The sequence below is a fragment of the Apaloderma vittatum genome, unplaced genomic scaffold, assembly GCF_000703405.1.
Source record: "Apaloderma vittatum isolate BGI_N311 unplaced genomic scaffold, ASM70340v1 scaffold10917, whole genome shotgun sequence".
Taxonomy (NCBI): domain Eukaryota; kingdom Metazoa; phylum Chordata; class Aves; order Trogoniformes; family Trogonidae; genus Apaloderma; species Apaloderma vittatum.
Window position 1 is genome coordinate 49,349 of NW_009727827.1, and position 12,872 is coordinate 62,220.

The following is a 12,872-nucleotide window of genomic DNA, read 5'->3' on the forward strand; positions in this document are numbered from 1 at the left end:
CAGAGGGAGGTTGCTGAGCTCGATTTTGATTATCAAGGCATGATACTCGCTAGGAAGCCTCTTCTGTACAATGCAGATACCCAGTGTTGGGGAAGATTAGAAAATGGCAGGATTAAGCAGTAGATCAGGAGAGAATTATTAGTAACGTGTATTTACTTGAGTTCAGCTTCAGCAGGGCTTCTCCAGCTGAACTCTAATTTCCCTTCTCTAATTTCAGCCATTTACAGATATTACATTCATTGCCTCATATGTTTGCACATACCTTAATAAAAAAGCATGTTCCCTTGGAAAGCAGTGTATAGTCATGTAAAAATAAAGAGTTAAAAAAGCATTCCTGTTTTCAAATTAACACTGAGGCGCTGAGTTCATGGTGGTCTTTGTGATTTGAATGTTGCCTTTTTTATATCTCTCCCGTGCCCTGAATAAGATGTAGGTCCTGAGGAAAAGCTAGTACATGGTTATGCATTTGAAGACCCAGTGCATGCAAGGAGCGTTTCTGAACTTTATGAGCCCTTTGCAAGGGGGAGAAAAGGCTAATTCTAATCCTAAAAAAAAAAAACCAAGGAAAAAAAACCCACATAAATTTGTTTTGTGTATCTTTTTGCCACTATATAACTTACGATCATTTAATTGGATCGAGGATGAATTTTTAAATGGCTAAAAGCATGATAGAAATGGTACATGACACGATGCAAAAACTAACGTGGGGGGAAAAAAAAATCAGTGAAGTGAATCTTTCTGCGTGTGTTTACAGCCTCTCCAATGTGTGTAATATTTTCTGCTTCGTATTCCTCTGTATACACCACTGCTGCGTTCCTTGTCTTCAGTAATAATCTCAGTTACTCTTCCGTTGCTGTCCCCGGTATTCTCTGTTAAGGAAGCTTCATGGGTGGAGAGAATGTCTCTCCTAAATTGTCATGCAGATCTGACGAAGCAGGAACATTTCAGAAATATAGCAAATGTGTACTGCTAATTCCTTGAGTGTTTTGGGCTTGATTTCTTAATTCTAATTATTTTTTTTGAATTAATCTTGCAACGATTTCTTCTGGCATCACTTCTGCTGCTACGAAGCTCTTGGATGGGGCGCGGAACGGTTATTTTCTGTAGCATTAGCACGTAACAGGCTGGACGGAGGCTGGTGGAAGAGTGCCAGCGTTGTTTTTCTGTTTGCAGGCTGGCCTGGCCGTTTCTGTGTATGTAAGAAGAGGGCAGGCAGGGTATCAGTCAGCTTTCAGATCTTTAAATTTCCTGATGGATGAGGCAAGTGACAGAATATCTTCCTACTGCAGATCTTTCTTTTTGTAAACTGTAAGTCTTGGCAGTATTAGTAGACAGTCTTTTTGAACGCCTCAGCAAGCTTCAGTTCCATGGCGTTACATGACAAACGTGCTTAAGGGCTCTTTACGTGCTCGAAATAAATGTTGGCTTTCTGGGGAGTTTGACTCTTTTTAATTTATTTTTTTTTATTTATTTCCCCCACAGGATCCCTTAGATCCGACAAGAACCGCCATTGTGATCAGCTCTTTGGTGGCAGGTGGAGTAGCAGAACGTGGGGGCGAGCTTTTACCTGGCGACCGCTTGGTGTTTGTAAATGAGAAATATTTGCACAGTGCCACTTTAGCAGAGGCGGTGGACGTGTTGAAATCTGTGCCCCCGGGTACAGTTTCTCTTGGAATCTGCAAGCCTTTGGTGGTAAGGACAGATTTTAACTTTTTTTTCTATTTGATTCTGGGTTGTTGTATTGAGGAGGTGGGAGGAAATTCAGAGTTAGAAAGTGTATGCAGTGGAAAGCATCTAAGTTGCTGTGTGTACACGCAACATGTTCAGAAATTCTGGCTAGCTGGCAAATGGGCAGCTCATTGTCCAAAAGGCCTCACTGAAAAACCATCATTCTCAAGCTCCTCCTGAAAGAACATCCGTGTGGAATCTGAAGATGTGTCTGGGCAAACCTGTGTGCAGTGGCCCTGTGTGCAGATGTGGTTTGAGCCACTCAGCAAATGAGTGAAGTATGTGCTGAAGTCCGTTTCGCTCTAAGACACTGCTAAGGGCTTCCTTGAGCTCCACTGACATCAAAGAGACTTAATATGTTTGAAGTCAAGACTGTAAATTCAAGTAGAAATTCTTTTCTCTAGAATAAGGGCTTTGGAACAGACAGTAGTTTACTTGAGAACACTGCAGTATTGTTCATCAAGGGCACCCAGGCAAAATTAATTAAAGCAAAGCAGCATCTAATAGAAAGTGCTTGTAATTCAAAGTGGTAGAGGACTAGTGAACTAGGAACATAACAAGGCTGTTAAATATATTCTTTCCTTTTTTAAAAAAGTGATGTATCATTTCTCATATCATTGTATTCGTCTTTCTTTCCTACATGCTTTCTTTTTTTACTACACATGTGTTAATATCTTAAAAGAATAAAAGCAGTTTTCTCTGTCTTCTGCATTTATGACTTCCCTTTTTTATAGCTGTAACTTTTCCCATCTCTTTTGTAGTGGCTGCTTCTCACTCTCCCTTTTAGCTTATTGAAAAATGTGGGAATTTTTTGTTTGTTTTCCTGACTCATCATTCTGATTGCCTTCCTTAGGGAGGAAACAGAGAACAGCAGAACATGCACGATGTGGATTCCAGCAGCATTAAAACCAGCCCTGGATCTCCAGAACCAATAGATAATATTAATTTCTCAGTAATACTTGAAGCACCACAGGTATTTGGTTACTCTTTTGGTTCAGCTTGAATTTATGTCGACTGGAAATGATGTTTTAGAGTAAAAAAAAAATAGTATGTACTTCAGGTAAGACTTAATTATCACATAGACTTCAGGCTGGATTCCCTTTGAAAAAGACTCTTAGCAGCTAACCGAATGCTAATTGTATTCTGAAGAGTAAACATGTGCATAGCACTTACCAATGCAGTTCCCAAACTGCCTTATCAAATTTATTATGTCATTAAAATGCCTTGCAAGACCTTGGATATGAAATAGGAATGCTACGTTGTTAGTAGTCGTAAGTACTGGGTTCAGCTTTGCAAAGAAAGTAAGGTATGGAAGCAGAACACTCTTATTATAATGAAGCAAAACTTCATTATACTTCTTCCTCAATTCTCCTCTACTGTATTTTGAGAAATAATTTTCAAAGTAAGAGGCACTAAAGATAGTGAGAAACTTAGATACCGGGGTAATAAGCAATAACATTAAAATACTGACCTGTGTAGAGTAAGAGATGTGGATATTTTTGAATTTTCATCCATTCTCAAGTGTTTTGCAAAATTTTTATTAGTTCACAATGGAAAATGCGTTCTTTTTAGGCTGGAAAATGATAGAAAGGACCATCCAGAGTAATAAAAATAAGCTCTAGGTTTTCTTGTTGCTAAACATGTCCACTTACCCCGGATACAAACGTATTTTTAATACCTAACGTATATCAGAACCACCATAAGGAGCAGTATTATGGGATAGGTGTAGGTATGCTACATAGAAATTAGCTTGGACATGATATTTACTGATTTTCATGATGTAAAATGGACATTGTTTTTTTCAGGGTGCATAGAAAGGATTCCTGGCAGAGCAGTTAGTCAACTACCAGCTCAGATTGTTTCTCTGTTTCTTAAATAAATCTCGTGCTATTAAGTATGAAGTCTTTTATCTCAAAAATCCCACTGAATAGAGAAATGATCAATTTGCACAAAAAGAGGCATTTGCTTGTATTTTGTTTTACCTTATGTATGACAGCATCGATAGTAGCTTAGAGCAGTAGCGTAAAATTTCCACCCATTTATTATCTCGGTGTCACGACCGCTGACGCTTTTAGGCACTAGCGTAGAGCTGACAAAGCTGACTTTGGGGAAAAAAGAGAAAAAGGAACTCAGAGATTTTATATGCTACAGCAGTCGACTTGCCTGTCACGTTTGCAGTATTGCCTGTTCCATCGGTAGCGTGTGGTGCTGCAGTGCAGCAGCCTGGGGTTGTACGGACCCAAGTGCTGTGTCAGGAGACGGCAACACCAAGTGCCGTGTGGTTCCGAGTCGTTTTGCGCGACATTGAAGTTGGTGCCTCGTATGGAAGCACTTGGAGAGTGACACCACAGAAGGGAAGTGAAAGAAAGATGAGAATTAGAGTCTCTTCAGACCAGGGTTTTTTTTGGAGAGTGAGGTACACAGAGATTAAACACTCGTGTAAAATGTGCTGATCTCTAGGTTGCTAATGTTCTGTGTTTGCGCCAGCTGGTTTTATTGCATTGTTCCCTTATACTCTTGCCTGCATCTTGTTTGCTCTCCTGCCTCTCGCTTGAACTGTGTGAACGGTTTGGCAGTGTCCGGGCATTTGTGCAAACCCAACAGAACGGAATTCCAACACTAAAGGTCAGAAGCGCTGAAGTACCTTGGGGGGTCTGGGAAGGGGCAGGAAGCCCTCTTAGGCTCTTTTCTATTTAGCTGATGGTATTGTAAGAGATGTACATGCATTCACACAGCAACAGCAACTAGTTCTGGAGCATAGGGATACTTTAGCTGGATGTATATATATTTTTTTCCTGTAGGTTTTTTTGTGCTATTTAATAATTCTCATTCCCAAACTTCAGTCCAGATTGGTTGTTCTGAATGGCTGCAGCAATATGCAAGCTATGCAACTTAAATTTCTTGATATTTAGAAAAATATAATGGCAATGTCTACTTTAGTGTTAAAATCGTAAGTCAGAGAGTGTATTTTCTTTCAGAAAATGCAAAAGTAGAAGGTTTTCACTTCACATCATTCAGGAAGTACTTTTAATATGGACCTAACGTAAACCATGGAACATAATGGAAAAATTATATTCCTGTATTGTTTTATGCAGGGTTTCAGGGATGAAACACCTTTTAAGGAAGAATTTGTTGATGAACCCAGTTTGGACTTGGCAAGGTCATTTCAGCTTTCTCGAAATGACAGTGAGTACGAGAAGGAGTCCTGGGAGATGCATGAATTTCTGAAACCCAGAACGGAAGAAATGGATGAGGAACGGGAAATGTTGGTGGATGATGAGTACGAAGAAGATTTGGACTTCCTGAAATATAATGCATCGTGTGGACAGAAGGCAGCTTCAGAGGGCAGCCTTGATCTAGAACGATGGACAAAACAACTGGAGACGACTGAAATGCAAGACTTGAGATCCAGTGTTAACTTAAGTCCAAAACAGTCCCTGGAATACCCATTCAATAAAGACCAAATGGTGAGAAGTGCTGCGTTGCTCTCAGTGCTGTACCCTGACCATGTCAAAGCAAATTCCAGACCTAAACTGTCTAAGGAATCTTTCTCACATTTTAATTGCTAGATGAGACCCACATACCTCTAACAGACCTCACTCTATCCTTTTGTACCTTTTGGGAAGTTCTTTTGCTTGCTTAGAGTCTGTGTATTTAACTGCTCTGATGAGATAGGTGCTGTGACCGAGGTATTTACAGGGACCCTGTACTTGCCTCTTTCTTTCCAGTCACTGACTTGAGGGCTTAGTTCTTTTTTTGTGAGCTGTGCTAGTAGGGCCTGTGTCAGTAACAGCAGAGTCCAGGGGCTTTGGCAGCAATGTCAGTGAAAGGAGTTCCTTCTCTTCCTCATTAATTTTATTTCAAATCACTTCCTTGAGCCAGCTGATAGTGCAGCTGAGCAAAGAAATATATGGAGGAAGCAATCGGAACAAGCGTGGATGGAGGAGTAGAGGGAGACAGAGCTTCAGGTAAATTGTGAAACACTTGTATTTATACATCTTCTGCAAGTATTTTGAGAATTATTTTTTTTCCTGAGTCTTTGTTCATTCATTTACCTAACAAAAAAAAGTGATAATAGCAGCCTGCCATGCACCAGCTTCCCAAGTGAAAAAAATGAAATGGAAGAGGACTTGATAGCACAGTCACAGAGAATTTCAGGTTTGGTTTGGCTTGTCTCCTACGCACCCTGTACCTAAACAGGCTGAAATGCAGCTTCCAGAGAAAGTCTCATGCCACAGTGCACAAATTAAATTTGTACATGTGTTGCTTATCTGTTTGTTGGGTTTTTTTTTTTGAAGAGAACTTCTTGTCTAGATTACAGGCAAGTAGAAAGATACAGTTGCCTTTTATTGCAATTGCACATAACATTTTTCATGCCTCTTCTTAATAGAGTGCTTAAATGAGCAGTTGGTATTTCATAGTTATCTGAATAAATATGAATATGGTTAAGAAAATGTGAATGTTCGCTATAAAAATCAATGTTCACATCAAATACAGCTGTATAAGTTGATACCGTTGCTTTCTAACTTTAATTACTTTTTTTTCTCCTCTGTTAAGAGTGAAGAAAATGCTACTGCAAGTTCACTGTTTTCTGGAACCGCAGCACAGAGTGGCTCCCCAAAAGACATATCTGATAATGAAACTACCCAGTCAGGAACAAAAAAGAAGTCGAATTTAGGTTTGTAATTGTTTCATATTTACTAATTTAAATTGGTATATACTGAAACACAAATTCTTTCAAGTGATGAAATACTCAGATGAGCACTTCTGCAGGCTCGAGACAGTTTAGCTTTAAAAAGGTTTCAGCTTCATCACCTTGCTTCCTCCTCCAAATCTTTAAAGCTGTTGCAAGTGTTACTCTCAGCAGCTTTGTCCTGCCTGTGGAGAATCACTTTCTTCTGTGTAGCTCATGTCCCCAGTAAGACCCCACACATAAGTAAAATAGCTCATGCTTGTAATTTCCATCAGGAATGTCTCAGTCACTTCTGATTGTTGATTTTGTAGATTTTTGCACTTAAAATAAAAAAAGGTTGACGGGCTCTGAAGATGACTTAACTGCAGTGAAAATTTACAAGTGACTCCAGGGTAGATCGTTGCCCCATATTTTCGTTTGTAATCTGCGCTCAGGAGTGAAGTTTCTCGTCGTCAGATGGCCAGTGATGGTTGGTTAGAATTTGATAGATCATCAGGGAAATAAGTTTACGAGCCTGTTTGAGACAGGAGAAGGGAGGTTGGGTGGCTTCCTTTCTTTGTCACCTACGTCTTGTGCAGCAGACACTGTGTAAGCTACAGGGGCAGACCGACAACTCTTGCAAGGAGCTCTGGTGCTTTAATTAGCGTTAATACCTAACGTCACCAAAATGACATCAGTCTTCCCCGGTGTGCAGGAGCTGCGTGCTGCAGCAGGGCTTTGCACTGCTCCCTCTGCATAAAGGATGGGTTTGCTATTTCTGCTCATGTGTTTTTGTGAGGAGTGTCTGTCATGTAAGTTGTACCAAAGCACGTCTCAGTTCCACAAAGATTTAGCATTTCCTGTTAGTACTTGACTGCGGGTACGTCAGAAGCAAGGTGCTATAAGAAAATGTTTAGTGTGGTTTGAATTTCCTTTGAAAATAAGTGCTCTGTATCACTAACCCTCTTGATCGTCGCGCAGCATCCACGTTTGGAACCTGGTGAGGCTAAGGGGTGATAACTGGTAGATGCAGGGACAGAGGGAGCCAAAGTTCCCATCTGTGCCTTTTCTTCAGGTACAAAGCTTTGGATTGACTCTAAAGAACCTGGGCTTCCTGATGATCTGGAATCTATTGAAAAGGAAGAACTAAAAGAAGAGGACTATGTTTTATCCAAAAACCTGGAATCTGGGAGAGTAACCACCTTAGCTCAGCCTAGAGCAGCGTTGTGCAGGTATGGAGAGAGATGTCCTGTTCTGGAGTGTTTAATGGAACACTCCAGTTACATCAGCTCTGTTCTCCCAGTTACATCAGAATCTGCTTTCTGGTCAGCTAGGCTGATTTTATTATGTTTATATCGCTCTATAAGAATCCCAGCATATTTATTAGAAAGTAAATGTTAGTTACTTAAATAATCGTTCTGAAGAAGCAAATGCAGTGCAGATTTGTATATCAGAGCGGCTTATAAATTTGGTGTGCCCATCATGTTTATTTCTGGAGCATTCCTTCAATACATTTAAACCTAAATACAGAAATTCCTGTCTGGTCTGTTGACTCTGCATATTTGGTTTGAACTGGACAATGTGAGAAGGCGTTGCTGTCTCACTGCCAGATACAAAATATGTCAGGAATTGCGACCTGGCATGTGTAATGCCTTTTTTATTTTTTTTATTCCTCCCCTCCCTCTGCCCCCAATCAGTGAATTACCTGAGAGAGAAGAAGGAGAAGGAGAAGAAACTCCAAACTTCAGCCACTGGGGACCACCACGGATGTATGTTCATACGATGACATTATTTCTTCCCATTTACCTTAATTCTTTTTTTCTGTGAGCCCAATCAGTTCTCGTGGGATTTTTTCCTCCCTTCCTCTGCCAGTAACTTTAAGGCACTTGTGTACCTTGGGCTTTTGTCGATATATTGAATTTTTAACAGATGTTCAACAGAATTATGCCTTCTATTTATACAGCTGACTTGGGAAAGCTTGGTGGGTTTACGTTGTGGGTGACCTACAAGTTCTTGCTCATTTAATAACTATTAGGTGTGAACAATGCACATGGTGCTGCTGTCTCCTTTTCCACGGGTTCTCTACTAAACTTAGCGGCACAATCCCGAATTGCCAAGCCAAGTTTTAGCCACATCCTTGTTGTATTGTTAACATTTTTAGGTGAATTGTTTTTCTGATCCTGACTAAAATATGATCACAAAGTTTCTGCTCGAGGTGATTAATATGCATCTGACACACTGAAGTCAGTGTTCATAAAGTTGTATGAAACACTGTTTTGCTATTTGTCCAGCGTGCCACTTGCAGGGTTTGCCGTTTCCAGGCAGTTTGCTCAAACAGAAAGAGGATGAGTGTTTGCTTGAAGACCTTCTTGGTTTACCCTAAGTTGCTCTGAGATAAAAGCCTATGGCCAGTGGGCATGGCTTGGCAGCAGAATTTTGTTCTTTTTGTGGGGTGAGGTCTGCTCAGGCTAAAAAGCCAACTCTGCTGAGAGCATTCTTGGGCTTCTGTCTTTATCCTTTACCTCTATTAAATCTTCTCAAAAGACCAGAAGCTTACGTTTCTTTAAGACTTTGTATTTATAGTTTAAAAAAACCCAAAATACTTCAAGCTGTTAAACTACCACATGTATTTTTTCAGTGTTGAGATCTTCAGAGACCCTCATGTGTCTCTTGGAATCAGTATTGTTGGTGGACAGACTGTCATAAAGCGCCTGAAGAATGGAGAAGAGCTTAAAGGGATCTTTATCAAACAAGTTTTGGAAGACAGCCCAGCAGGAAGAACAAAGGCTTTAAAAACCGGAGATAAAATACTTGAGGTAAATGCAGATAAACCTACCTTTTCATTCTAAGAAACAGAGATTGACTCAGCCAGCACTGGGAGGAGCGAGGAACAAAATACTGCCATCACTTTGTGAAGTGTTAATGACGCTATGTTTTGAAAACCAAAAGAAACCCCTGATGGCACTTTTTCTTTTCTTTTCTTTTCTGTTTGTTTTTTTTTTTAAGTCTCACTGTGGAGCACTTTTAATATTCTTCTCTATATTTAAGAAAGGATAAGTCCTGGTAGTTAGTGTATCTGCTGTATAATAAGTTATAATAACAATGTTATAGCATACTTTTATGAACATAAGCTCTAATATATAGAAGAACACTGACTCTTCATACTGAAATTTGGGCTGCTCTGTGTGTGAATTAATGGTCTGATTAACTGTTATTTGGGGCAAAGCCCTGATTCTGGCAGTTACCATAGGGGAGAACATCATTCCTGGCTCTCATCTCTGGCTGTGTTTTGATTATTTATTTATTTTTATTTGCTTTTCTCCAGATGAATACTTTTGTCTCTGGGTTCCCAAGCTGATGGTGCTTTAGGATTGTGTGTGATATTGTGCAAAATTGTTTCCAAACAGGTTTAGTTTGCAAATAGGAAAAAGCAGGAAGAGTTCTATTATATCTGGCGTTATATCTAGCACTCTCTGACAATCTTATTCCTTAAGTTTTTATCTAGAAGAATTACTTTGGGAAACATATGGCCATCTTTTAATTAGGAAACTAAGTAGCATACTTTTCCTTAAACTGTCATAGAAAAATACTTCTCTTGAATGCTTTTGGTACCTTCCTCACATGCACTAATCTCGTGCAAATGTATGTGATCTCTCGCAATGACTTCAGGCCAAAGACAAGCTAACTAATAAAAATAAACATTGTTTGTTAGGTTTCTGGGATAGACCTACAAAATGCCACGCATGAGGAAGCAGTAGAAGCTATCAAGAGTGCAGGAAATCCCGTCGTGTTTGTAGTTCAGGGTTTGTCCAATGTACCGAAAGTAAGTTTATTTCTGGTTTTGTTCCAAAACTTAATAAATGTGCAATGTGGATCTTATTTTAAACTCGACTAAATTCCATTCAGCAAGTTCCATGAAGTTTTGTGTCCACCCTTTCTGTCAGAGTTGCTGCTTATAGAGCACATGATTGATTGATTGATTGATTACTTGTCGGGGGCCTGATTTGAAGTCTTGTTTCTCTGATGTAAATCAAGTCTGTATAAATCTGTTGACTAGGTGTTAATTCAGTTCTCCCATCTGTGTAATTGAGTCCGGCCCTGTGTATTTTAATTTATTCGTATTTCTAAATATATGTACTCTGTTATCCAAGTGAACAAAAGTGATATTAAAATTAGTCACGCTAGCAGCTCCGTGTAAAATGTGTCACCAAAGGGACCTGAAGGTAGTTATTTGGGAACAAGTTAATTTTCAAGAGATTTTAGGGGTCTCCTTCTCTTCAGGGCCAAGGCAAGAAGCCTTTTAATTCCTTGGTGTGTAATTCTGCCTGCCTTGAAGTACACACAAAACCCACAAGACTTCTATGTACTTGTAGCATAATCTGAGAAGTTAATTGGGATTTTGGCTGGATTAATAGACCTGAAGAGACCTTTTTGACAACTGTAGACAAATCCAGCACAACTGTGTTGGTTATCTTCCCAGTGCTCCAGGGAGTCTTGCAAAATCTATTAAGACTTTCACCAGCTGTACTGGGAACATGCTCAAGCACTGATGGCAAAAATTGCAGTGGTGGTAACTGAGTTGGCTCCATTTCTCTATGGGCTTTTTCCTGGAAAAGATCCCCAAAAAAACCTCTTAGAATTCCAATGTTCAGCTGCATCTCTGAACCATACTCTTCTAGTCAATCTAGAGAGATTAAGGGAAAGCCTGGTAACTTGAAATTTGAGTTGCTTTACTTTGAAGCTGGATGTTCATGGACATTCAGCAGTGCTGTGCAATCCCAACTCCCATTCCCCAAAATAAGGTGAAGCTGGAGGAGCAGGAATATATTACATTTTGTGACATAGTAGAAGAAAAGACTGAAAAGGGGCCCAGGAGTTCTTTTTACGTGTCCTGATCGTGTGACCCAACACAAGGCCCGTGGCTAACTCACGTTTTGAGTACTTCTTACTTTGAGCTTACACTGTGTGCTTGCCACCAGCTGTAATCAAAATGCCCTAAAAATTTCCCCTTGAAAGAGTAAAGAACAGAAAGAAGGAATATTATGTGGAGACTAAACATACTCTCATATGTAGTGTCTTGGAAACCAGGGCACTGGTCTCTATTTGAATAAATAAGTGCTTCAGGAGTCCGTCCTGGGCTCTGTATCGAGGATGTTTGTCCAGGTTGTTGACTTCAGAGTAATGTTTAATTGAACGAAGAGATGGGGCTGGATGTCAAACAGTGAGCGCTAGAAAAGTAGAGGATGTTTGTAAATTCAGTAAAAGAATGTGATTTTCAGACTGCACTGCAGTGCCCTTCTCTGTGGGGCAAAATGCGGAGTGCGCTGGGTGGCTTCCTTGTTGTCGTTATCTAAGTTTTGGATGTTTGTTTTGTGGCTATAATGCTCTTTCTAACGTGTGGCATATGCACATTTTTTTCAGGTGGTTTCAGCTGTACAGCCTAAGGGAATCAAAGTCAGCAAAGATCAGGATGCAGACAAAGAAAATAAGAGTGAAAAGGTAACTATTCCATTCAACGCTATACCTAAGTTTTACCAAATCAAATGGAATAATAGCCTGCATTATAACTCTGTGATAACCACCCATCAACCCTGAAATAAAATTTGAAGTGTTTTGTTGAAATATCTTAGATTCAAGTAATTTTTGCCAAATTTCTGCCAAACAGAAGGCGGCTTTCTGACAGATGTTCTGTGGGTTTCCCCTGGGTGCTGAAGAAATCCTGTGCTCACTGCAGCTCTTCACTGACATCTTTCTGGAAGTACCTGTTTTACTCCATGTGGAAGCAAATTGATTCTCTTTGTTCAGTAGAAACAGAGAAATAATTACGGGTACACAAACGATATGCTTAACGTGAGGCTGGCCGAAGTTCAGTAAAATCATGTTATACGATAATTAAATCTGCTAGTCTCCTGCATTTCCCATTGCTGTGTAGAACAAGGAAATGACCAAGTGGTCTGTAGCTGGGCACCTAATTGTGAAGCAATTACCGCGCAGTAACTTTCAAGCAACTTCACAGCAGATTTAAAAGAGGAAAAATCTGGTTCATCTGAACGAGTGGATTTGTTTTAATTGTTGCAATAAGGGAAAAAATGAATTTCTCCTTCCAGCCAGACTGCTCTAATGCCTAGGTAGTTTTCTGTTCGAAACTGATGAGTCTAGGCCGGGTGCTTTGAGAGTGTCGGAACTGGAGGAGCAGGGATAAAATTAATGCAGGGATAAAACTGCCTGGTGCAGTTTGACATACTAACTACAAATAGAGCAAGCTTTTTGTTTAATCCTACTCAGTAGTCTGGTGTGAGGTGGGCAACTGAGAAGGCCCTCTTGCCTCCAAAAATTTTTGTAATACTCCTTTCAGATCCTGTCAGATACAGAAGCTACAAGGCTCCGTTATTCAAATAAAGTCAAGAAAGGTGTTGAAGTGATGCTTTCATGCCAGTGGATAATACTGTATTGGGTTGGCTCAGCCGGATTT

At 40.0% G+C, this 12,872-nt stretch overlaps 1 protein-coding gene across 1 annotated transcript in view; it reads left to right on the forward strand.

The window, feature by feature from the left end:
* Positions 1-11,899, forward strand: part of INADL (InaD-like (Drosophila)) — a gene marked incomplete at its 3' end in the record, with an annotated part of 55,348 nt that extends 43,449 nt beyond the window's left edge. The window contains exons 17-25 of the mRNA XM_009873829.1: positions 1,483-1,692; positions 2,582-2,701; positions 4,824-5,195; positions 6,286-6,406; positions 7,476-7,632; positions 8,098-8,169; positions 9,039-9,216; positions 10,113-10,223; positions 11,822-11,899. Of these exons, the coding sequence (XP_009872131.1) occupies positions 1,483-1,692; positions 2,582-2,701; positions 4,824-5,195; positions 6,286-6,406; positions 7,476-7,632; positions 8,098-8,169; positions 9,039-9,216; positions 10,113-10,223; positions 11,822-11,899 (1,419 nt within the window). The remainder of the gene's footprint in view (positions 1-1,482; positions 1,693-2,581; positions 2,702-4,823; positions 5,196-6,285; positions 6,407-7,475; positions 7,633-8,097; positions 8,170-9,038; positions 9,217-10,112; positions 10,224-11,821) is intronic.
* Positions 11,900-12,872: the final 973 nt, after the last annotated feature.